Genomic DNA, 27,274 nt, shown 5'->3' with positions numbered 1-27,274 from the left:
ATGGTCTGTGAACATTCACCCAAATTTGATCAAGTTATAAATTTCTGAAAAATTGTATGCTCAGTAGAGCCTCGATAGGTTCTGGCAGCTGAATTCTTCGATTCCATCAGCTTGGGTATGATCCATCCCTCTATAAGTCCTGTTTGCTGACTGGACTGCACCACCCTCGCAGTGTCACTCCAGTCCAGGGCTGCAGGGGCTGAGTAGGACATTCTTTGTAATTGCTCTTTGTGACTGCAAGGGGCCACTGTGATGTCGGACACTAGAACTGAGATAATGGACCAACTTCTGATGGTGAGAGAGACAAGTTTTCGAGCCACACAGAGCTCTTCTTCAGATCCTTCAAGCTCTGTGTGGCTCGAAGGCTTGTCTCTCTCACTTAATAAGCAAGGTCTCCCATCACTCTCATAGATCTTGGGAGACAGACCAGTCCTTGCTTACAGACAGCCCCCCAACCTGAAGCAAATACTCACCAGCAACCACACAACAAAAACACTAACCCAGGAACCTATCCTTGCAACAAAGCCCGTTGCCAACTGTGTCCACGTATCTATTCAGGGGACGCCATCATAGAGCCTAATCACATCAGCCACACTATCAGAGGCTCATTCACCTGCACGTCTGCCAATGTGATCATGTGCCAGTAATGCCCCTCTGCCATATACATTGGCCAAACTGGACAGTCTCTATGTAAAAGAATAAATGGACACAAATCAGACGTCAAGAATTATAACATTCAAAAACCAGTTGGAGAACACTTCAATCTCTCTGGTCACTCAATTACAGACCTAAAAGTGATAATTCTTCAACAAAAAAACTTCAGAAACAGATTTCAATGAGAGACTGCTGAATTGGAATTAATGGTATCCCATTTGCAAATTAACTTAGGCTTGAATAAAGACTGGGAAGGGATGTGTCATTATACAAAGTAAAACTATTTCCCCATGTTTATTTCCCCTCCTACTGTTCCTCATACGTTCTTGCTGGAAATGGCCCACCTTGATTATCACTACAAAAGCTTTTTTTTTGTTCTCTCCTGCTGGTAATAGCTCACCTTACCTGATCACTCTTGTTACAGTGTGTATGGTAACATCCATTGTTTCATTTTCTCTGTGTATATCAAATCTCCCCATGGTATTTTCCACTGCGTGCATCTGATGAAGTGAGCTGTAGCTCACAAAAGCTTATGCTCAAATAAATTTGTTAGTCTCTAAGGTGCCACAAGTATTCCTTTTCTTTTTGCGGATATAGACTAACATGGCTGCTACTCTGAAGGCTGAGATAATGTATCTCTTGTACGCTCTATACTCCCCGTTCTGGCATCCAGAGAACTAACCATGGGACCTGTGCGCTGGATATAAAAATGCTGAGTACTCTGAAAAAATCAGGCTTCTCAGATGGGGAAAGGCTGGGCCCGGGCTAGCTCCCATGATGGATGGGGAGGGAATGCCACCCAGCCCTGCTCTGCCACCAGCTCTGCTCTAGCTGCGCCCAGCTCTGCTCCTAGCTGCGGCCGTGGCTCCTGGCCCTATGCCCGTCTCCACTCCCAGCCCGGTCCCAACTCCCAGCCTCGGGCCCTGGCCGGGGCTCCACACTCAGCCCTGCCCCCAGATTTGAGTCCCATAAGCAGCCTTGGCCCCAGCCCTGCCCCCAGCCTTAGCTCCCTTACCCCTATCCATGGCCTTGCTCCTGGAGGGTGTGGACCAGGATTGGGGAGGGTGTGACCCTGAAAAGTTTGGGGACCACTGGTTTAGATCATCAATCAATGAGATATCAAATCATAGAATATCAGGGTTGGAAGGGACCTCAGCGGTCATCTAGTCCTACCCCCTGCTCAAAGCAGGGCCAATCTCCAATTTTTGCCCCAAATCTCTAAATGGCCCCCTTAAGGATTGAACTCACAACCCTAGGTTGAGCAGGCCAATGCTCAAACCACTGAGCTATCTGGCCCCCCAAGTTCAGCTGAGATGGTTTTATTAAGTCATATTGTTCTAACTAAAGATAGCTTAGCACAAATACAGAAAGTGGGAGGTCAAGATTGCTCTAACTTACTCTGCCAGGGATGCAAGTTGCAGTGGTCACTGTTCCAGATTGGTTATTTCATGTTTTATTTTTGTTTTTTATACTCTACATTTACTTCTTTCTAGAATGTGCAGTTAGCTATACACCTAGCATCATCCAATCACCATCAAATGTCATCCTTGCAGTCAACAGTCTAGAGCAGTGGTTCCCAAACTTGTTCCACTGCTTGTGCAGGGAAAGCCCCTGGAGGGCCAGGCCAGTTTGTTTAACTGCTGCGTCCACAGGTTCAGCCGATCGTGGCTCCCACTGGCCGCGGTTCGCTACTCCAAGCCAATGGGAGCTGCTGGAAGCGGCACGGGCTGAGGGACGTACTGGCCACCGCTTCCAGCAGCTCCCATTGGCCTGGAGCCGCGAACCATGGCCACTGGGAGCCACAATCGGCTGAACCTGCAGATGTGGCAGGTAAACAAACTGGCCCGGCCCACTAGGGGCTTTCCCTGCACAAGCGGCGGAACAAGTTTGGGAACCACTGGCGTAGAGTCTAGCCAGCATTGGTTCCACTATGCCCTAATACGCTCCAACTTCCAACTTTTAAAATGTCATAACAGCTGTGGCCTATTCAATAACCACACTATACAGTGTGGCTAGCTGTATAACACCTTTTTATCAATTGTTTTATTTTGTCCTTTGCAGTTGGAACACCCTGTGCATCTTCAAGACTTATTCCTTTCTTGTGGTTTTTATAGTCGAGCCAATCACAAGCACCAAAAGAACCTTAAACTGCTGTAAAAATCAGTTATGCCATAGATCCCCTTCCATTTCTTTTAGGCCGGGGTACTTGCGGTTTAATATGCTCAAAGCCAAATATATCTCTTGTTTACCTTGGCACAACCATGCGGGATGCTGGGAGCTCTCCATCTGGCAACATTCCTTTCAAATGACATGTGTAAACCTCATGGCTAGTTTCTGTTACTAAAGATCCCATGTCACCTTTTTGGATGAATGAGGGTGAAAATCTTAATTTCTGAGTTAAATTCCAGTTTGGTAATTGTGTGGTAATTGTAAATGGAATTTGCTGTTTCAAGAGGGTATGGAATTCTTCACTAAACTGTTTTAGATTCATAGATTCATAGATACTAAGGTCAGAAGGGACCATTCTGATCATCTAGTCTGACCTCCTGCACAGCGCAGGCCACAGAATCTCACCCACCCACTCCTACGAAAAACCTCACCTATGTCTGAGCTATTGAAGTCCGCAAATCGTGGTTTAAAGACTTCAAGGAGCAGAGAAGCCTCCCTCAAGTCACCCATGCCCCATGCTACAGAGGAAGGCGAAAAACCTCCAGGGCCTCTCCAATCTGCCCTGGAGGAAAATTCCTTCCCGACCCCAAATATGGCAATCAGCTAAACCCTGAGCATATGGGCAAGATTCACCAGCCAGATACTACAGAAAATTCTTTCTTGGGTAACTCAGATCCCATCCATCTGATATCCCATCTCAGGGGATTAGTCCTATTTACCCTGAATATTTAAAGATCAATTACTTACCAAAATCCCATTATTCCATCATACCATCTCCTCCATAAACTTATCGAGTAGAATCTTAAAACCAGATAGATCTTTTGCCCCCACTGCTTCCCTTGGAAGGCTATTCCAAAACTTCACTCCTCTGATGGTTAGAAACCTTCGTCTAATTTCAAGTCTAAACTTCCTGGTGGCCAGTTTATACCCATTTGTTCTTGTGTCCACATTGGTGCTGAGCTGAAATAATTCCTCTCCCTCTCCGGTATTTATCCCACTGATATATTTATAGAGAGCAATCATATCTCCCCTCAACCTTCTTTTAGTTAGGCTAAACAAGCCAAGCTCCTTAAGTCTCCTTTCATAAGACAAGTTTTCCATTCCTCGGATCATCCTAGTAGCCCTTCTCTGTACCTGCTCCAGTTTGAATTCATCCTTTTTCAACATGGGAGACCAGAACTGCACACAGTATTCTAGGGGAGGTCTCACCAGTGCCTTGTATAACGGTACTAAAACCTCCTTATCCCTACTGGAAATGCCTCTCCTGATGCATCCCAAAACCGCATTAGCTTTTTTCACAGCCATATCACATTGGCAGCTCATAGTCATCCTATGATCAACCAATACTCCAAGGTCCTTCTCCTCTTCTGTTACTTCTAATTGATGCGTCCCCAATTTATAACTAAAATTCTTGTTATTAATCCCTAAATGCATGACCTTACACTTCTCACTATTAAATTTCATCTTATTACTATTACTCCAGTTTACAAGGTCATCCAGATCCTCCTGTATAATATCTCGATCCTTCTCTGAATTGGCAATACCTCCCAGCTTTGTATCATCTGCAAACTTTATTAGCACACTCCCACTTTTTGTGCCAAGGTCAGTAATAAAAAGATTAAATAAAATTGGTCCCAAAACCGATCCCTGAGGAACTCCACTGGTAACCTCCCTCCAACCTGACAGTTCGCCTTTCAGTAGGACCCATTGCAGTCTCCCCTTTAACCAATTCCTTATCCACCTTTTGATGTTCATATTGATCCCCATCTTCTCCAATTTAACTAATAATTCCCCATGTGGCATGGTATCAAATGCCTTACTGAAATCTAGGTAAATTAGATCCACTGCATTTCCTTTATCTAAAAAATCTGTTACTTTTTCAAAAAAGGAGATCAGGTTGGTTTGGCACGATCTACCTTTTGTAAAACCATGTTGTATTTTGTCCCATTTACCATTGACTTCAATGTCCTTAACTAATTTCTCCTTCAAAATTTTTTCCAGGACCTTGCATACTACAGATGTCAAACTAACTGGCCTGTAGTTACCCGGATCACTTTTTTTTCCTCTCTTAAAAATAGGAACTATATTAGTAATTCTCCAATCATTCGGTACTACTCCTGAATTTACAGATTCATTAAAAATTCTTGCTAACGGGCTTGCAATTTTAGGTGCCAATTCCTTTAATATTCTTGGATGAAGATTATCTGGGTCCCCCGATTTAGTCCCATTAAGCTGTTTGAGTTTCGCTTCTACCTCAGATATGGTAATATCTATCTCCATATCCTCATTCCCATTTGTTATGCTACCATTATCCCTAAGATCCTCTTTAGCCTTATTAAAGACTGAGGCAAAGTATTTGTTTAGATATTGGGCCAGGCCTAGATTATCTTTAACCTCCACTCCATCCTCAGTGTTTAGTGGCCCCACTTCTTCTTTCTTAGTTTTCTTCTTATTTATTTGGCTATAGAACCTTTTACTATTGGTTTTAATTCCCTTTGCAAGGTACAACTCTACTCAACTTTTAGCCTGTCTCACTTTATCCCTAAATGTTCTGACCTCAATTAGGTAGCTTTCCTTGCTGATCCCTCCCATCTTCCACTCCCTGTATGCTTTCTGTTTCTTCTTAATCACCTCTCTAAGATGCTTGCTCATCCAGCTTGGTCTACAACTCCTTCCTATGAATTTTTTCCCCTTTCTTGGGATACAGGCTTCTGATAGCTTCTGCAGCTTTGATTTAAAGTAATCCCAGGCCTCCTCTACCTTTAGATCCATAAGTTCTTCAGTCCAATCCACTTCCCTAACTAATTTCCTTAATTTTTGAAAGTCAGCCCTTTTGAAATCAAAAACTCTAGTTGCAGATTTATTTTTGTTAATCCTTCCATTTAGTTTGAACTGAATTAGCTCATGATCACTTGAGCCAAGATTGTCCCCTACAACCATTTCTTCTATGAGGTCCTCGCTACTCACCAAAATTAAATCTAAAATGGCATCCCCTCTAGTCAGTTCAGCAACTACTTGATGAAGGAATCCATCAGCTATCGCATCTAGGAAAATCTGAGCCCTATTATTATTACTAGCACTGGTCCTCCAGTCTATATCTGGGAAGTTAAAATCTCCCATGATCATGCAGTTTCCATTAATATTTACTTTATTTAAAACATTAAAAAGGGCTCTATCCATATCCAAATTAGATCCCGGAGGTCTATAGCACACCCCAAGCACTATCGTAGGAGAGTCTCTACTAGTTATCTTCCCCAATGTAATTTTTGCCCAGACAGACTCTTTCTTATCCATTGCATCGCTTCTTATTTCTTTACATTCTATCTCATCATTGATATACAATGCTACTCCACCACCTTTACCTTTATTTCTGTCTTTCCTAAACAGCACATACCCTTCAATACCTGTAGTCCAGTCATGACTACTATTCCACCATGTTTCTGTTATCCCTATAATATCTGGTTTCACTTCCTGCACCAATAGCTCTAGTTCCTCCATTTTGTTACCTAGGCTCCTCGCATTGGTGTACAAACATCTTAATTTTTGCTGTTTGGCCTCGCTCACATTTTGTACCCTATTAGGCATGGTCATTCTACAGCCAGTATAACCTATTAGACTAGTATCTACACCGCCCTCGCTCCTTATATACATTCTCCTACCCACGGCTGTATCCTTTCTTACTTCGTCTTCTTCCCTCTCAATGCTAAAATCTGGCGTGGAGATTACCTGGACATCTCCCAACCATCTCCCCCTAATTCCTAGTTTAAAGCTCTCTTTATCAGTTGTGCCAGCCTTGATCCTAGAAGTCTATTTCCTTCCCTACTCAGATGAAGTCCATCCCGAGAGAACTGTCCTCTGTCTGTGAATGCCTCCCAGTGGCCATACATCCCAAAGCCCTCCTTATAGCACCACTGCCTAAGCCATCTGTCGACAGTCATAATCTTGTCACACCTTTGTTGCCCTTCTCTAGGAACAGGAAGGATCCCACTAAAGATCACCTGAGCCTCAATTTCCTTAAGCGTCTTCCCCAGCCTAGCATAGTCTCCCTTAATACTTTCCAGCGAGAATCTAGCCATATCATTTGTTCCCACATGAAGGATAACTAGGGGATTCTTTCCCGCTCCCTTTAGGATCCTTTTCAACCTCAGGTCTACATCCCGGATCTTAGCACCCGGAAGACAGCACACCCTTCTATTCTCTGGATCTGCTCTGGTTACAGACCTGTCTATTCTTCTCAATAAAGAGTCCCCTGTCACATAGACCTGCCTTTTCCTGGTGACAGTGCTATTCTCCAGTCTCTCCCCTGTTCCCTCTGGCTTCTTTCCATTCCTATTTTCCCTTATAATCCTCTTCAACCCATCCTGTATCCTCCTGGGGCTCACATTTGGTGTAGTGTCCCTTGACTCTTCCGCTTTTCCTATAGGACTAGTTTCTCTTCTCTTCTTCCTTACCCTTCCACCTTCAACAAGTACCTGCTGAACCCCTTCTTCATTTTCCAACTCTGCAAACCTGTTCCTAAGCTCTATTTCTCCTTCACTAGCCCGTCTTTTCCTCTGCCTGGTCCTTTTAGTCACATGCTTCCACTGACCACTTTCCTCACCCAGTCTCCCCTCAAAATTCCCCAGCCCTGCTTCCATCTGTAAGTCTGAGCTTTTCCCTTCAGATACCTCATATCTTTGCTCCATCATCTGCTCAAACCCCTTCCTAAACTCAACCAGACTTTCCACCTGCATCTCCAAACCTCGGATCTTTTCCTCCATCAGCTCTATCAGACGGCATTTCATGCAGAAAAAACTCTTACCAGGTCCCCCCTCCAGGATCATGTACATACCACAGCTTCCACATCCAGTCATCCTCAATGTGTCTTCCACTACAGGAGTCACTTTCACAGCTGCCTCCATAGCTGTCATCGCCTTCCCACCTAAGTCCTGTTAATCTGGGAAACACAAGTCACACCAAAAAGACCCCCCCCCAGCAAAAGCAAACCCCAAACAAGCACCACAATACAAACTCCCCTTTCAAACTCCCACTCAAACTCCCCTGTTTACAGCTCTGTTTGCTAGCTCCTGTGCCGCTGCAGCTGTTTTGTAGTGCTGCTGTGTATTGTTAAACTACCTCTCCATTTAGTTCCCGCGGTGATTGTATTTTAGTAAAACTCAGCATTTTTACAGCCCTTTATATACTGAAAGTACCATGCTGGCACTAATTCCCATAACATCCTTGTGAGGTAGAAGAGTAAGCATTATTATTCCCATTTTACAGATGGGAAACTGAGACTGAAAGGTGAAATGACTTGCCCCAAAATATAGGGAGGTTGCAGCAGAGCTGGGATTAGAATTCAGGCCTTTGACTCCCCACATTATGTTCATGCCAACAAATCCTTGGGATGTGGGAACAAGTAGAGAGGGGATTAGTGACAGAAAAGCTACTTTCCTTCTGATTCCTGGGTGCAAGCTGGTTTCATGTGTTAGCTCAGTATTAAATTTACATGTGACGAGAACTACATTCAGTAGGTTTCTCTAGTATGTTGGTCATTCTGCAGGTGGAGGATCCATCCCCAAAGTAATGCTTTAGAAAGTATCTGTTTTAGGAAAATTTGATTTTTAGTAGACAGCAATTTCTGTAAATTATTCTGTACCCACAAATTGTTCTTCTGCTGGGAGGGAATTGTAACCCATTCTCTAGTTAATGGTGTAATCACTCTGGTATGTTCAAATTGTATGTAGTCAGCCAATACTTCACAATACTGCTTCCCCATAGATGCAGTAAACATCTAAGTGTAGTTCTCAATTTGAAGAGGCTAAGGTACTTGGAAGGTAAAGGCAGCCTTGGTTTAGCACCAGAGGCTATATTTTTGTCATCTAATTTCATGTCATTCATGACTTAAACCAGTGGTTCTCAATCAGGGATACGCAGAGGGTGTACAATACATCAATTCATCTAGATATTTGCCTAGTTTTCCAGCAGGCTACATAAAAATCACTAGCAAAGTTACAAACTCAAATTTCATACAGACAATGACTTGTTTATACTGTTCTATATCCTATACACTGAAATGTAAGTACAACGTTTATATTCCATTTGATTTATTTTATAATTGTATGGTAAAAATGAGAGTCAGCAATTTTTCAGTAATAGTGTACTGGGACTGGGACACTTTTTGTATTTTTATGCCTGATTTTATAAGCAAGTATTTTTTAAGTGAGGTGAAACTTGGGGTATGCAAGACATATCAGACTCCTGAAAGGGTACAGCAGTCTGGAAAGGTTGAGAGCCCCTGAAAAACCAATGAGGTCTCAAAGTGATTATGGAGTAATGATAGTAGACCCATAGTTAAGGTTGCAGCAGAGGTTCTGTTTAAAATGAATCTAGCATGCCCTCTAAAACCCATATGATATGCTATGTAGATAGTCAGATCAGGTTGAAAAGTAATATGCCAGTTCAAAGGCCCAGGTAGCCCTATTCTGAGAGCTTAAGCATGATTTAAGTGACACATAGGCCTTGTTCTGACTCTCTGCATGATGGTGAATTTCACCCTTCATGAACAGTAAATGCCTGGCACTGAACACTGGATGAAGCATGTTTCATGCTAAAATCTTTAAAACTCCCAGGATTCACGAACACTTTCACAAAAACCTGGTGGCTTTCTGAGTACTTATGAATCATATGGGCCCACAAATCATAGTAAATCAAACTCAGCCTTTTGATTTGTCAAAATGTTTGAAAAGAAATGTTTCACTAATCTACCAGGTCTAGTTCTAACCACTTCTGGTCACTAATGACTCCATAATAATAATAATTATTAATTAAAAAATTAATAATAATTTATAATTAATTATGTAAGAATAGGATGCTAATTCCAGTGTTCTGACAAAACTCCATTTTGTGTGATTTACATTCTGCCAACTTAAAATACCTGTTGGTGTTCTAACTAGATAAACACTTCTCTACTTCTTTCCTAAATTGTTGCATCAGCTGGTTTGTCCTTAGAAGTTGTGGGTAAAATGATCTCTGTGAATAGTTTGTATAAATATGTGAAATGCTGAGGGATCCTCTGAGGGAAGGTGTCCCTTCCGTTTGAGATTATCATTACAATGTAACAAGGTTGTTCTGTGTATCTTGGACATAATACTTTATAAAATTATATGTGCAGATACATAAAGATCCCGGCCTTGCTTTCAATTAGAGAGTTTATTTTTTAATGAGGCTTGGAAGGATTAGATATTTATTGGTAAATATTGATAAAGGTCGACTGCACCATACATACACAAACTGATGAAAATATATTTCCAATGATGAAAATCAGAATTTTACAGATAGGCAAAGTTTAAAGAAAGTGCAGTTTGAGAACTTATTAACATTTGATTTTAGGATATTTACTCTGTATATTTTGACATATGATGTTGATAACTTGTGCTTTAAAGGACTTTTTGAATGTCAGTGTCTATTGTCATTAAGTAATTATTTCCTGCAACTGTGAAAATGTTTTTGGTTGTTCTTCTACATTTTCAAATATATTGATTTCAATTATAACACAGAATACAAAGTGTAGAGTGCTCACTTTATATTATTTTTTTATTACAAATATTTGCACTGTAAGAAAGATAAATAAAAGAAATAGTATTTTTCAATTCACCTCATACAAGTCCACTCCGTCCTACTTCTCGCTCAGCCAATCGCTAACACAAACAAGTTTGTTTACATTTACGGGAGATAATGCTGCCCACTTCTTATTTACATCACCAGAAAGTGAGAACAGGCATTTGCATGGGACATTTGTAGCTGGCATTGCAAGGTAATTACATGCCAGATATGCTAAACATTTGTATGCCTTGTAGGCTTTGAAGTTTTATATTGCTTTTGTTTTTGAGTGCAGTTATGTAAAGAAAAATCTACATTTGTAAGTTGCATTTTCACGACAAACAGATTGCACTAAAGTACTTGTATGAGGTGAATTGAAAAATACTATTTCTTTTATAATTTTTACAGTGCAAATATTTGTAATAAAAATAATATAAAGTGAGCACTGTACATTTTGTATTCTGTGTTGTAATTGAAATCAAAATATTTGAAAATGTAAAAAAAATGCAAAATATTTATAATTAATTTAAATTGGTATTCCACTGTTCCACAGTGCGATTAAAACTGCAATTAATCACAACTATTTTTTAAATCTTGCAGTTAATTGTGATTATTTTTTAACTGTTTGACAGCCCTAATATATATTAAAAAATCAATTTCTACCAAACCTATTTTTAACATCCTTTGTTTTGCATTTCAGTGGCTGTTCCCTCAGCCATGCCAGCTTCTGAGCCTAAGACTAACGGGCACCATCCAGCTCCACGACTCTCTGTTTCTTCCCGGACCACTGTGGTCGCCACCATGGAAACCACCTCCCAGGGCTTGCAGACAGTTATGAAGTGGAAAACAGTGGTGGCCATCTTTGTTGTGGTTGTAGCTTACCTGGTAACTGGAGGTCTTGTCTTCCGTGCCCTGGAGCAGCCTTTTGAAAGCAGCCAGAAAAATACGATAGCCTCAGAGAAGGCGGATTTCCTTCGGGAGCATATTTGTGTGACCCCAATGGAGCTGGAGACTCTGATTCAGGTGAGACATGTGAGGAAGACAGCAACTCACGGTGAAGGAGGAAACTTTTGGTTTTTTTTGAGCCTCTTCCTGGAAATTCTGAGAAATGAGCTTAATATTTCATTGCTAAGTCCAGACCACAGGGTGACTGGAGGGCTCAGGGGGATTGGCAATGAGGTAGGGCGCATTCCATCTTGAAGTCTCTGGTTTGAATCCAACCCAAATGGGTAGTGACAGAAGTTATCATCTGAGAGCTGTTTGGTGGCCTGTGTGAAATGAATTGGTCTCATTCCAGGGTCCACTCAAGAAGTGTTGGTATTGCCAACATTCATCATCCCAACTGGCAGCCTCAACAGAGGGGTCAAAGACCAAATGGGTATAAAGACTTGATAATCCCCTTTAGGTGGTGCCTCCAAGTCAAGATATTGTGAAAAGGTCTGCATTGCTGCTGGCTGTGTGGTACATGTTCCTGTTTGCAGTGCTTCTAATCTGGCAGCTTTCACCAATGCTGAATTCACATTAAAGCATCATTTATTTGTTGTTAGGCCTGTGCACACTAACGCAAGAACATTTCCTATTGGCTTGACTGATAAAGCTGGGGTTCATTAATAAGATGACTATTCATTTAATAAATGAGTCATAAATAAATCATATACAAAAAGTCCAGAATTCTTGTAGTGAAAATCTGTTTTGGTGAGGAAGATTAGAATTTCATTTCAGAAGAGTGACAACACTTGCTTTATTCTACAGTAGTGTCGAGGGGGCCATATTCTGTGCTGGTGTAGAACATCTGAAGTCAGATACACTAGGGTTGAATTTGGCCTGATGTGTTTGGCATTTCAATCTGAGAATGTTCTATCCCTATTTACTTGGAGCAGCTCAAATTGCAGCACAGAACCTCAATATTGAGATACATGAATGAGCTTTATTGATGAGGTCTGCAGTGCATAGGTATTCACACACCAAAGCATAGCTCCCAACATTTCAAGTGGATAACGTGGGACACAGCACCACTTATATCTGGCCCCTCTCCCCCTCCATAGCTAGAGACAGAGGTGTGTATGGGCCAAATTTGATTGGCATTGCAATCTAGCATACTTTGTTGCAGTGCCACTCAAATTTGGCCTGTGAGCCCCTCCATCTGCATCTATCGAGGGGTAGATGGGCCAGTACTGAGTGGTGCGGCAATCCTGTGTGCCAGGTCACAATGCCACTTGGTTTTGGGGCCCTCTCAAACAGGGAGCCTGGAGACTCCAACCTCCCACCCCAAGGGATGCCGAATGCAGAAATATTCACTTCAACTGAGGCAGAGGGTTTTGGCATTCAAAATGGGATAGTCCTGAAAAACCCAGGACTGCTGGGAGGTCTGCTCAAGTCCTGTCCTAACTTTCATTAGGCTCAGCACAAAACCTGCGATGGGTTTTGTGGTAGACAGCCTCTTTTTGTTGTTCAGTGTTCTGACCTGGAGTCTGGAGAGGATGGCCCCAAAACATTGTAGATGGATGTTCAGATCTATTCTCAAATGCAGTGCAAAATGTTTGCAAGCAAACTTGAAACTATTTTATACTCACCTGGAATGGAGTTTTGTGACGGGTCCAGAACTGAAGCAAGAGGCTTGCTTAAGTTCACAAAACTTTTGCATGAAGTGGAACCCAATTCCTCCTGCCTGGTCAAACTGCTGAGAATCTCACAACTCTATAATTCACAAGAGGAAACTATACATATTTTAAAAGTGTATAAATTTTGACATCTGGCAATTGCTTATCCTATATCTCGCTCTCGCAGAATTATGTTATACCCAACTGAGAAAAATGTAGCAACGTATGTATTTTATACCATGAGATTAATTTAAGGCCTATATACATGTTACTGATGGGCCTGACCATCAAATTGCAGACCTGAATTTGCATCTGCATCTCCCCAAAGCACAGTGTGTTCAGTTCTGGTGTTTTTCTTTATAAGAACATAAGAACATATGTACAGGAAGGGGTTCAGCTATGAAGGTGGAACCTGGACTTGAATCTGAACTTTTCCAAGTTGAAAGCTTCTGGTCTGGGATTTTTGCTCTGATCCATTTCTAATACACATCATGCGAGGGCTACTGAGGTCAACATTTCCTGCTATTCTTGAGGTGCAATACATAATGGAGCAGTTCTAGGAATGAATATTAAAGCAAGAAATTTGTATGCTGTATGTGTGAAAGTCAATGATGAAAGATATGCAAAGCTCTTGTTTTTCTAACAAACACTTTTTCCTGCCTATTAGAAATTCTATCTCAACAGGATGCTAAAGACTGCTGCCTATAGAGTGCAACACCAGGATATTTCTTAATGTCATGTAGTCTCAACCAGGTTTCAGTTCTCTAGTGTACACAACATTTTGTCCTTTCTTTTACCTCAGAGATGGTGGCATTAATCTCATATACAGGCAGGTTGTGTCACTGCAAGTCAGATATTCTGAACAAACCTTATCTCTCATAAATTCAGTTTGTCCTCAGGCATTTCACTGGCTAACTGGGAATCATTTCTAAATAGGTTTCAGAGTAGCAGCCGTGTTAGTCTGTATTCGCAAAAAGAAAAGGAGTACTTGTGGCACCTTAGAGACTAACAAATTTATTAGAGCATAAGCTTTCGTGAGCTACAGCTCACTTCATCGGATGCATTTGGTGGAAAAAACAGAGGAGAGATTTATATACACACACACAGAGAACATGAAACAATGGGTTTATCATACACACTGTAAGGAGAGTGATCACTTAAGATAAGCCATCACCAACAGCAGGGGGGGGAAGGAGGAAAACCTTTCATGGTGACAAGCAGGTAGGCTAATTCCAGCAGTTAACAAGAATATCAGAGGAACAGTGGGGGGTGGGGTGGGAGGGAGAAATACCATGGGGAAATAGTTTTACTTTGTGTAATGACTCATCCATTCCCAGTCTCTATTCAAGCCTAAGTTAATTGTATCCAGTTTGCAAATTAATTCCAATTCAGCAGTCTCTCGTTGGAGTCTGTTTTTGAAGCTTTTTTGTTGAAGTATAGCCACTCTTAGGTCTGTGATCGAGTGACCAGAGAGATTGAAGTGTTCTCCAACTGGTTTTTGAATGTTATAATTCTTGACGTCTGATTTGTGTCCATTCATTCTTTTACATAGAGACTGTCCAGTTTGGCCAATGTACATGGCAGAGGGGCATTGCTGGCACATGATGGCATATATCACATTGGTAGATGCGCAGGTGAACGAGCCTCTGATAGTGTGGCTGATGTGATTAGGCCCTATGATGGTATCCCCTGAATAGATATGTGGACAGAGTTGGCAACGGGCTTTGTTGCAAGGATAGGTTCCTGGGTTAGTGGTTCTGTTGTGTGGTGTGTGGTTGCTGGTGAGTATTTGCTTCAGATTGGGGGGCTGTCTGTAAGCAAGGACTGGTCTGTCTCCCAAGATCTGAGAGAGCGATGGCTCGTCCTTCAGGATAGGTTGTAGATCCTTGATGATGCGTTGGAGAGGTTTTAGTTGGGGGCTGAAGGTGATGGCTAGTGGCGTTCTGTTGTTTTCTTTGTTGGGCCTGTCTTGTAGTAGGTGACTTCTGGGTACTCTTCTGGCTCTGTCAATCTGTTTCTTCACTTCAGCAGGTGGGTAACCTCCTTGGGTCTTGGCGGTGTTCATCTTAAAGCTACACCTAGGGGTGATGTTTATTATTAATTCAATTAGACTAACTTATATTGTGTAGATGAATGCATAGATCATACTCCCTAGAGTTATAATGAGGACTCAGCTCTAAGCTATTGGAGTACATTCTCATGGAACAGATCCAGTAGGGGAATGAAAGGGAGGCTTTAACCACAGGCCAGGATCTGTGCTCTTTCAAGCTGGAGTAGCCTTTGTTAGAAGGGGGAAATAAGGAGAGGTTGTAGAGAGGAGATGAAGCCTGTGATGAGTTTGCAAGGTCAAACCTCTGACCTGAGCCCTAGGTCCTATGTCCCCTGGAAGGGTCTTGCCTTGGGAGGCAAAGCACAGAAGGAAGACACATGGCAGCTGCATGGGTCTAGGAGAACCTCGGTGTGGCTGAAGGGTGCTCTCCATACTGATCCCCTCTTCTGCATTCCAAAAACATTTTTATTATGGCACAAACACTACTTGTTTTATTGAGAGTGACCAGAGATGATCCCAGGCTGTGAAGTTCAGATGTGCAGGTGCTCAGATATGACTGATAAATGCAGTATAAATGTCTAGATAGAGGGGAATCCAAATCCAAATAGCCTCAATATTTATGCCTGGTCAGATATATGGCTTTTGTTTCACCTGTTATAGTGAGGGCCTATCCATGAAATTCAGGGAAAGACGTGAACTTCTCAAAGTTTGTGTTTGCCAATGGCCCATGTCAAATACTGATGCCTGCTGCAGTACAGGGTACAGAACAGTTTCTCCTAGCAATAACCACATTGTCTCACTGCACATCTGGTGTTATCCCAGTTTGCCTGAAGTGAAAGTTTGTAGTTTTGTCAGCACACAACTGCTTCTTAAGATGAATATATTGCAGTGAAAATAACTCATTAATTAGTGCTTCATGCAATCTATGACCTGGCTTCAATGATATTATGAACTATTGTAAATATAGAGGAGTGAGGGATGGACAAAATCAGCTATTGCACTACTTTTTAATTGCAGCCCTTTCGGATATGGGCACTTTCATTAGATTGAACTGAAATTGAATTTTGAGAGGAAAAAAGAAAGAAAAAGGTCTAATGTAGTAAAAAGAAAACAGACCTGACTGCCTCTGTTGTGTTTAGCTCTCTGATTCCCATTTGGCTAGAGTGTTGTAAGATTCAACAAAAGATTAGACAATTATTTTAATAAATATAAGATCTGCAGTTACACTTGCTAGGGTAAAATTACCAGGATTACTAATCCTCATGGTTCAGGGCCTAAGATGATCAGTACCCGCTCTTTATACTGTTGCACAATGTGAGTGCATTATGAGGAGGTTCCACCTGCTTCTGAAGTAGTAGGCATTACCCTTAGTTGGAGACAGAGTAGAAGACTAGATAGACGATAGGTGTGTTTTGGCATGGTAATTCCTTTGGGCATGGTTACCAAGTGTGGGCTCCATAAAGGAATTTAGGTGTTGCAATGGCAGCATCATGGTGCCTAACTTTTAGGTGCCTAGAAAATCGCAGTAATACATCACTGTAATCAACAAAGTCTGAGTTAGGCTTCTAGGCTCCCTGTACAATGAATGGAGAGAGGCAACTAAGAATGTGACCCACAAAAGCCAGCATGCTAGGCTGGGAGTGGCTTATGCTAGCCATTGGGAAATGCCCTTCTCCTCTCTCAGAGATAGATGTCTAGCTGCAGGGAGGCACCTAGCCCTGCTTAGCGATCCATGGACAGGACCCTGCCACCTGGAGCTTAAGTGGCAGATAGGCATCTAGATGCCTAGAGGAAAACAACCATGTGCTTGCTCAAAGGCTGAATCATAGGTGCTTAGGCAACTTTTACCTTGAAAACTTAGGAGCCGAGTGAGTTTAAGCACCTACAGGGCTCAGCGGGAGTATTGTGGATTGCAGTGGAGTCAAAACTGGGATTTAGGTGCCTAAACCTGAGACTTAGGCACCTAAGACTGGGGTTTCGGTGCCTAAGTGCCTTTGTGGATCTGGGCCAAAGTCCACAGTCGCTTTTCACTCATTCGTTGCCAAGTAAGATCCTCAGAATTTGATCCCATATAAGTAGGTGTGATGGTGGGTGACTACCTTAAGAGGTTGCCTGGATTTTTGATGGGTTGCTTTCTTCTCTGTGCTCCCTCAGAGTTTAATTGAGAAGCGTTGGTCATCATAGCCAAATACACAGATCTGGGAACCAGGTCTTATTATAAGGGCCATTACTGACTACAGCAGCTCTACCCAGGAAAATAACAGTAAACAGTTTGAGAACAGAGAGTCGGTAAGGAGGGAGGCTAGTCAGTAGTTACTGTCTGGGGCTCAATTATTTGCACTGCTAATGCTGTCACCCCCTGGGGTGTGCATTGAGTTTTTTTCCCTAAAGAGCAGAATTAGTAAAGAAACTTTAGATGCTGTGGCCCAGATCCATAAAAGTCCTTAGGTGTTGCAGTGCCTAAATTTTAGGCACCTAGAAAATCACAGGAACAACACTGCGATCCAGAAAGCCTGGCTAGGCTCCCTATATAACGAATGGAGGGGGATAGGTGCCATAGAATATGATCCACAAAAGCCAGCATAGTAGGCAGGGAGCCACCTAAGCTAGTCCATGGGAGACTCTGACAACAGCAGGGGTGTTATGCTCCACCCTTCTCAAAGAGATAGGCACCTATCTCTGCTTGGCAATCCATGAATGGGAGCCCATCTCCTGGAGTCAGGTGGCTTAGGTTCCTAACCAGTTTCTTGCAGGAATGAATTAGACACCTGCCTCACTCAACGCAAAACAGACAGTGAAGGAAGATGTGGTGGTGACTGGAGCAGGGGACTGGGCCCTGGGTCACCCACCTCTCTGGTGGATGTCCAACTGAACACTAAACTATAGACTCATTTTTTCTCTTTCATTATTTAGCTACCGTGAAATAGCTTCAACAGGAGAGATTAGAGGAGTCCTGTGTCAGAATATTCCACAGCTCAGTGGTTGGCACATGTGCCTCAGAGGAGAGAGAGCCCAATTCAAATCCTTTCTACCCTGCTAACAGAGAGGCAGAAATTGTACCTGGACCTTCCCCCTTTGCAGGTGTAGTTCCTAACCTCTGGGTTATAAGTGCGACTGTTTCCATATTTTGAATGGCCCCTGATTCAGTAGGCAGCCTTTGAACCCACCTACCAGATCAGGCCCCACATGCAGGTTAGGTGGCTGAATGCTGATCTTCCCTGGTTTGTGAATTGCTTTGGGGCTTAGCCAGGAGATAGGCACCGAGACACTGAGAGGGAGGCAGCGGTGGGCATGCCTGGAGACTGAAACCAAGGCACCAAGTTTACTCTCAAAAAGAAAAGGAGTACTTGTGGCACCTTAGAGACTAACAAATTTATTAGAGCATAAGCTTTCGTGAGCTACAGCTCACTTCATCGGATGCATTTGGTGGAAAAAACAGAGGAAAAAACTCGCACAGATACAGACAGACATCATCTTCCTCTCCAATGCAAGGCACTGAATTTAGCCGTATAGAGTGGAAATCTGTCAACTTCATGAAAAAACTCGCACAGATACAGACAGACATCATCTTCCTCTCCAAAGATGAAGTGAGCTGTAGCTCACGAAAGCTTATGCTCTAATAAATTTGTTAGTCTCTAAGGTGCCACAAGTACTCCTTTTCTTTTTGCGAATACAGACTAACACGGCTGCTACTCTGAAACCTGTCATTATGCAAGTTTACTCTGAAAACTTAGGAACTGACAGGATTCTGCAGGAGTTTTGTGGATTGCCGCAGAGTCAAAACTGGGACCTAGGTGCCTAAACCCTAGACTAAGTCTGGGATGTAGGGCCTGAAATATCTTTATAGATCTGGGCCTATCTGCCTGACAGGAGCACTGCTATAAGCCAACCTGTGCTGGCCCTTTAACAATGGACCAAAGAGAAATTGGATACTTGAATGAGATGGAAGAAAAAAGACCTAAACAGAGCAGAAAGAGGGACTTTTGAACAAAATACTGAAGGAGGTGTGAAAAGACTGGCCATACAGTATAGAAAAGCAATTGCAAACTTCTGAGAGTTGACTCTCTTGTGCATCCTGTGTATGGAAGCTATTTTCTGTACACGTCCTCATCTCCTTTCTGTTCCTATTCTTCACTTCTTAGATTATAAACTTTAGGAGAGACAAAAAGAAAACTATTAGATTTCTCCAAATGACATGTGATCCATTTCCTATAAGAGTAAGGGGACAACATTCAGATAGATTTATAACATTAGATTCTAAGTAGTGCTTGGGTTGTGAATTCTTGTGGGGAGGTCTGGTGGCTAAACCACAGGATCAGAAGGCAAGAGATTTAAATTTAATTCCTGTTTCTATCACTGATATACTCTGTTTCCTTGGGAAAAGTCAAACATTTTGTCCTGCAGTCTCCCCATCTGTAAAATGTGTATAATAACACAGGGTTCAGTTCATAAATATTTGTCAAAAAAAACCCACTTTTAAATTCTCAAATAGAAGATGCTGTAGAAGTGCAGAGTACTAGCAGCCAGAGTCAGCTCATGTTTGGAGGGCCTAGAAAACTAACCAGGAATGTCAGCTTTCATTCTAAAAGAAAATAACTTTCTAAAACTTTTTTCCTTGTAAGGAGTCTTGAAAATGTAGCCAGTGCAAACTGGTGATTGAGACAGAGAACTTGGAACGGATTGTTCCTGAAGATCAGACTCCTCACACTTGAAGTTTGGGCTGGCCTTCAAGTGCTCTTTGCTTCTGATAATCAAGCCACTTACAGTATCTGGGTGTCTAAAATATGGCGTAGGGGCCCAACTTTGGCATACATTTTTGAATATCTTGGCATTTGGCTCTAACTTCTCTGTGCCTCAGTTTCCACATATCTAAAATGGGGATAATAATTGTCTATTTCTCGGGGGAATTATAGTAATTTAGTAGTTAATGTAGTAAAAGACTATATAAATCCTAAACTCACCCAGCTGTCCACAAAATGTTTCAATGGATGGCGACCTTACAGGTCCCAGAACAGTAGCTTTTTTGGGCAACTGTCCATTGCAAAGCTTTTCTAAATGGTGGCAACACCTGGGTTCCCCTCCTGCAGCAGGGGGATAGGGGGATGGAACCTGAAGATTGTGTGCTTGCTCCCTTTATTGAAACAAGCCATCTACATTTGGGATGTATGCTGAAGGATCCTCATATTAACTCTCTGGGCTAGTCTACACTAGAAGTACTACAGTGGTGCAACAGAGTATGAAGACACTCCATGCCAATGGGAGGGAGCTTTCCCATTGGCATAATAAAACCACCTCTGTGAGAAGTGGTAGCTATGTTGGTGGGAGAAGCTCTCTTGCTGACATAACACTGTTCACTCCGGCGCTGAAGTCCGTGTAACTTACGTCACGCATGGGGGTGGCTTATTCACATCCCTGAGTGACATCAGTTATACTCACATAAGTGATAGAGTGTACAAGCTCTAAGACTCTGCATGTGTGGGAGGACTGGCTCGAGGGGGATGCTTACTCAGAGGCATTGTGGAGGGGGCAGGATGATAACATGACTGTATGACAGGCTACGGTGTGAGTCCTGAGGTGAATATGTGCTCACCCAGTCTGCTGTCGATTTCATTAACTCAGCTGGCTGGTGGTTCCTTCAGGATCCTTCTGAGGTTTACAAAAAATGGAGAGGGATGGGCTCTAAAAGCAGCAACTTTTGTGCTTTCAGAGACACGGTTACACTGATCATTTATAAAATCTGAGGTTGTTATGTTCATCCACATTAGGGTCCAGTGGGATGTGACCATGGAAGGGGTAAAAGTCAGGGTTTTTCTTTAACTCAGGATGGGTGGGACAGGAGTCAGTATTATTTTCAAGAGGGGAGTTTGGAGGCAAAGGGCCTGATTCAAAGTTCACTGAAGCTAGTACAAAGACTCCCATTGACTTCAATGGACTTTGAATCAGGCCCCATATGTTTTGCAGCCCTGACAAAAATGCTAAGGTCTGTCCTGTTGTTTTTGTATAAAATTAGAGATGGAAAAGCTTCCAGGTATGTTTGCTACAGGCTGAATCCTGAATCCTTAGATTCATAGACTTTAAGGTCTGAAGGGACATCATGATCGTCTAGTCTGACCTCCTGCACATTGCAGGCCATAGAACATCACCCACCCACTCCTGTAATAGACCCCTAAACTCTGGCTGAGTTACTGAAGTCCTCAAATCACAGTTTAAAGATTTCAAATGACAGAGAATTCACCATTTACCCTTGTTTAAATCTGCAAGTGATCCGCGTCCCATGCTGCAGAAGAAGATGAAACCCACCCAGGGTCTCTACCAATCTGACTCAGGTGACAATTCCTTCCTGACACCAAATATGGCAATCAATTAGACCCTGACCATGCGGGCAAGACTTACCAGCTAGCCACTAGCTTTATTTAGGCAGGACTAAATCGGAGAAAGGACTTCAAGATGTGTCCCACCACATGTTTCCCCTTGGGGAGCATCCTCATAAATTGGAAGCGCTATCACATTGTTCTGGGCCACGGTGCTCAAAGCACCACACGTCCGGCAGGAGTACTCTGAGAAAAACGAGGCTTACACACAGTGAGTTATTGGCTTTATTGAAGGTTAGTGACCCACCCACAACGGGGACTCCAAGCATTGCAGTCACGGAGGCGGGGAACCCAGCACACTGGAGCTTTGTCTGGGACGGAGTCCAACAGAGGGGCAGACAGTCAGTGTTAATAAGCACTACACAAAAACAGCTATGAATATAGAATTAGGTGCTTCTTAAAGGGGGGCTTTCTACTACCTGGCGAAGGGCCATGCAAACCAGCTGTGTCCTTCAAGAACTATCTCCTACAATAACAAAGCAGCTGTGTCCTTCAAAAACTAACTCTATCCCAAAGTAACAAAGCAGCTATCTATGTCCCACAGTAACCTCTCGGCTCGAGAAAGCAGAAGTTCCCTAGCTAGGCCGTAACAAAGTCTTCCGCAGTCCCTTACAACATTTACACCTAGCTTAAGAATTTTTAATTACTTTTTAAATAATTTGATTTTTTCATTTTCATACAGCAAATACTTTAACAGTGATACCCCAACACAAGGTGTGGCATGGTTGTAACTTTTTCATTGTATTGTATTGCAGTCAAGACAAAGCACCTATAGAAAGAATATATTATGTGAGGATCAGGAGAATGAGATTTCCAGGAACTCATTTTATTTTACATTTTGAATGACCATATCTCAAAGAGAGGCAGCTACTTGGTCGTAAGTATCAGAAAAGAGTGATATCTATTTAAAAAAATCACTTGGATCTCATTTTCCTTGAGATGCTCAGGGAATGGCAGCCATACAATATGGATATCACCATGGGTCATTATTTCTTGTATCCTGTTAACTTTTCTATTCGTAGCTCTTCCTAAATCCAGCTTTTTTTTTAGTCTAAGAACATATTTGTTTCCATGTGGCTGTAATTTCACATAGCTGAAACCCTAACAGATTAGAGATCATCTGACATTCTGTTAATTATACTTCCCATTAGCTGAAAGGCCCAGCAAATTAAACTCTGAATCACACAGAAGTTTATTCCCAGTTACATCCTCTGTTAGTTTAAGGATGTCTTCCTGAAATAAGTTGATTTATGAGGGACTCCAGAAGATGTGTGGGAGACTGGTGTAAGACTGGAAGAACTCCAATAGCCTATGTAGTTACATCTATATAAGACCAAGGTGAGAGGAGAACCAGGCCCATGGTCTCCACCAGCTATCCCAGGCGTTCTACTGCAGCTACTCTAGAAATGCACGCTGAGACAATGTCCTCTTATACTTAATCGTAAAGATCCCCGAGGTACTTACCTGAGAAGAAGAAGCCCTTCAATAGGAATTTTGCTTGATTAAACACTGAATCATTTGGCTCTCATCTCTCACACTGACTTCAGTGGGAGCTTGGCCCAAGTCAGAACTGAATAAAAACTAAGTGAGTATCCCGTGTTTGTTTCAAAGTGGTCTCTTAATTAGTGTTATGTTTCTTTTCAATATTTAACAATTCAGTTAAGTCAATTTGGCTTTTTTCCCCTCTTGTGCAATCCTCAGAGGTATAGTTAGGAATAATGAGCCACATTCATCCCAAGTGGAATCCCACTACTGCCAGGGTATGTGTATGGTTCAGTCACTAAGACAGAGGGGCATGAGTAGCTCCAATGAGGACTATCCAAAAAGTGAAGAAATATATTTGAAATCAAATACCATTTTTTGAGACCTAAATCTGAATAGTCATGTACCCAGCACAATAGGGTCCCAGTCCATGACTAGGGCTCCTAGGCACTATAGTAATACTAATACTACTGCTAATTTAGTTATCCTTACTGTGTCTAGGAAACATCCATGTAATTGATGAATAGCTCAACCCTGCATTCCTGACACAGGCAATGGCACATTTGTCTGTATTAGAACTATGGGATCAGGCCATTACAGTGATGATTTTCTAACAAGGCCCTTCTTTCAAAAAAGGTGTGAAGAACTGGGGATCAATTAGAAATAATGCAGGCAGAACTTTCCATAAATAAAGAGTGGGGACAAGGGGAAGGGTGTCTAAGGTTGAAGATAAAAGTGAAAGCTCATAAAATGCGCTGATTGTCACATTGATGGTGCTGATTCCATGCTGTTTTAAAATATATTCATATCATGAAATATGTAGTTGGAATGAAAGTCAAGTTGGAGGTCAGCAAAGGAGAGTCCATAGTCCGTAAAGTCCCTACGGTATTTGGGTGAAAACCTGATCAATAACCAACTTTCACTAATGTCAATTTAGCCGGGATGTCACCCTTGGGCTTTTCCTCTGCCTAAGCATTGCAGTTTCTTGGTTGGGCATGATACCCATAGAGTGCCGCCCAGCATGCCGACTCAATAACCTTCAAGGAAAAGTCTGATTATGAATAGGGCCTTAGCCTGTCATTCTGTTTCAGCTTCAACTTGGCTGCTCCCCAGGGGTTGCATGCTGGGAATTCATGAGACAGATTTATGAATCTTGATATACCCAGTAGAGATGATGAAGAAGCTGATTGAGGCAGAAAAAATGATCTGCAAAAATATAGAATTTATTTGGAAAAACTTGGGCTAATTAATTCCCACTCATATAAGACAATCAGGAAAGGACAATATTAATATTTGCACTTATATGGCATCTTTCAACTAAGAATCATAAAGCACTTTACATGCACTGGACAAAATTACTGAGCTCTCTGGCTGTTCTGCCTGAGTGAAGACCCATTGATTTGGCCCATTGATTACTATTTTTAGTACAATGGGCCTGATTCTTACATACACTATGCCTCCTTATACTCTGCCAGTGTAAAGGAAACTTAAAGTGAACATAAATTAAATGTACAGCCACTTTAAGGGCCCTTTACACTGGCAGAGTATAAGGGGGCATGGCTAGAGCAGCATAAAAGATCCATAATGTAAATGAGAATCAGGCCTTATGCATGACAGGGTTTTTTTTACTCTTTGCCCTAAATTGCTGTTTTATACATTGTTAAATAGCTGCCACTTGCAACAAGGGTGGTAGCACTTCCCTGATGGGTCACATCATTCATAGCAGGATGACTCAGGCATCATCTTCATCTCCAGCACTGCTCCATTTCTCTTGACCTCCCTCATTACTATGATGCAAGGTTATGCTCCTAACTTATAAAAATGACACTACATAGCTCTTGTATTGCACTTTTCAAGAGGAAAATGACTTGCCTAAGGTCCCTGGCAGAGCCAGGTATAGAAGCCAGCTCTCTTAAGACTTAGTCCAGTGCTCTAGCCACTAAGTCACCCTACCTAGGATAGTAGATAGTAGTCTTGGATTAAATGGATTTTTTTTCTTATTTGGTTAGAAAAAACCCAAGCAACCATAAATACAGTAAATTTAAAATGTGTTTTTGTATTTCATAGAGAGAATTATAATTATGATTGTATGTAAGGCAGATAGACTTTTTTCCTAACAGATCAACTCATCTATAGAGGCATTTAAAAGAAGTAGCTACCATAGTTAATATAAATCTAACACTTCATTTATTTTAAATTGTCAATCAACACGTTTAGGCTCAAAATTAGACAAAGGTTAGTAACTATCAGAGGAATGAAGTTCTGGAACAGCCTTCCAAGGGGAGCAGTGTGGGGCAAAAAACTTAACTGGCTTCAAGACTGAGCTTGATAAGTTTATGGAGGGGATAGTATGAAGGGACTGCCTACAATGGCAACTGCCAGTAGCAAAAATCCCCAATGACTGGAGACAATACACTAGATGGGGAGGGCTCTGTGTTACTAGAGAGAATTCTTTCCCAGATATCTGCCTGGTGGGTCTTGCCCACAGTGCTCGGGGTCTAACTGATCACCATACTTGGGGTCGGGAAGGAATTTTCTCCAGGGTCAGATTGGCATAGACCTTGGGTTTTTTCACCTTCCTCTACAGCATGGGGCCTGGGTCACTTGCAGATATAAACTAGTGTAAATGGTGAATTCTCAATAATTTGAAATCTTTAAACTGTGATTTGAGGACTTCAGTAACTAAGCCATAGGTTAAGTGTTTATTTCAGGAATGGGTGGGTGAAGTTCTGTGGCCTGCATTGTGCAGGAGGTCAGACTAGATGACCATGATGGCCCCTTCTGACCTTAAAGTCTATGAGTAATCTATGCTGGGATTCTTGTTCTATTCAAGTGTATTTTTGTACTGGGCTAAAGCTTCACAAGACAATTATATTGTCTATATTATCTGTTTCAGAGTAGCAGCCGTGTTAGTCTGTATTCGCAAAAAGAAAAGGAGTACTTGTGGCACCTTAGAGACTAATAAATACATTTGTTAGACTCTAAGATGCCACAAGTACCCCTTTTCTATATTATCTATTATTTATTTAATGAAATAACATTGCAAAATTCCATTGCTTTGTTCAGAGACTCCGAGATCAAATGACTTGGGATGTATGACACGGTTTACAATTTAGCAAGACTCTTCTGATGCTAATGTCTGAGGCTTAATCCCACTGCATATTTGGTCCTTCTCAGGTTGATATGAATCTCTTGCTCCCTAATAAAACAGTTAATGTCACATCATAGCAGAAGCTATGAGGCATGAGTTATCTCTGCTGTATAGGACAAAGCATATAGTCATCATTAGGTCCCTAGACATCACTCTTACTATTATTTAGATGCATTCTTGATTTGGCCCATGAAAAGCAATCATTGAATTGAAGTTGATATAAAATGTTTTTCAGGCAAAAATTAGAGAGCATGGTAATTAATGTGGCCACAGTTTCAGAAGTTGAATTAACAATTAAGGATGTGGAATCCAAAGAAAGAATTTATATAAGAAATGTAAAAAGAAAAGGAGTACTTGTGGCACCTTAGAGACTAACAAATTTATTAGAGCATAAGCTTTCGTGAGCTACAGCTCACTTCATCGGATGCATTTGGTGGAAAAAACAGAGGAGAGATTTATATACACACACACAGAGAACATGAAACAATGGGTTTATCATACACACTGTAAGGAGAGTGATCACTTAAGATAAGCCATCACCCACAGCAGGGGGGGGAAAGGAGGAAAACCTTCCATGGTGACAAGCAGGTAGGCTAATTCCAGCAGTTAACAAGAATATCAGAGGAACAGTGGGGGGTGGGGTGGGGGGGAGAAATACCATGGGGAAATAGTTTTACTTTGTGTAATGACTCATCCATTCCCAGTCTCTATTCAAGCCTAAGTTAATTGTATCCAGTTTGCAAATTAATTCCAATTCAGCAGTCTCTCGTTGGAGTCTGTTTTTGAAGCTTTTTTGTTGAAGTATAGCCACTCTTAGGTCTGTGATCGAGTGACCAGAGAGATTGAAGTGTTCTCCAACTGGTTTTTGAATGTTATAATTCTTGACGTCTGATTTGTGTCCATTCATTCTTTTACGTAGAGACTGTCCAGTTTGGCCAATGTACATGGCAGAGGGGCATTGCTGGCACATGATGGCATATATCACATTGGTAGATGCGCAGGTGAACGAGCCTCTGATAGTGTGGCTGATGTGATTAGGCCCTATGATGGTATCCCCTGAATAGATATGTGGACAGAGTTGGCAACGGGCTTTGTTGCAAGGATAGGTTCCTGGGTTAGTGGTTCTGTTGTGTGGTGTGTGGTTGCTGGTGAGTATTTGCTTCAGATTGGGGGGCTGTCTGTAAGCAAGGACAGCAGGATTGTCTGGCTATGTAGA

The 27,274-nt window shown here is 42.0% G+C and overlaps 1 protein-coding gene across 1 annotated transcript in view; it reads left to right on the top strand.

Annotated features, from left to right (window-relative positions):
- Positions 1–27,274, top strand: part of KCNK10 (potassium two pore domain channel subfamily K member 10) — a 123,865-nt gene that overhangs the window by 39,070 nt on the left and 57,521 nt on the right. Inside the window, exon 2 of the mRNA XM_038406177.2 lies at positions 11,105–11,427. Within this exon, the coding sequence (XP_038262105.1) occupies positions 11,105–11,427 (323 nt within the window). The remainder of the gene's footprint in view (positions 1–11,104; positions 11,428–27,274) is intronic.

Source organism: Dermochelys coriacea, chromosome 6 (genome assembly GCF_009764565.3).
Source record: "Dermochelys coriacea isolate rDerCor1 chromosome 6, rDerCor1.pri.v4, whole genome shotgun sequence".
Taxonomy (NCBI): domain Eukaryota; kingdom Metazoa; phylum Chordata; order Testudines; family Dermochelyidae; genus Dermochelys; species Dermochelys coriacea.
Note: the sequence above shows the minus strand (reverse complement) of the source record. Positions and strands in the feature narration are given on the sequence as shown.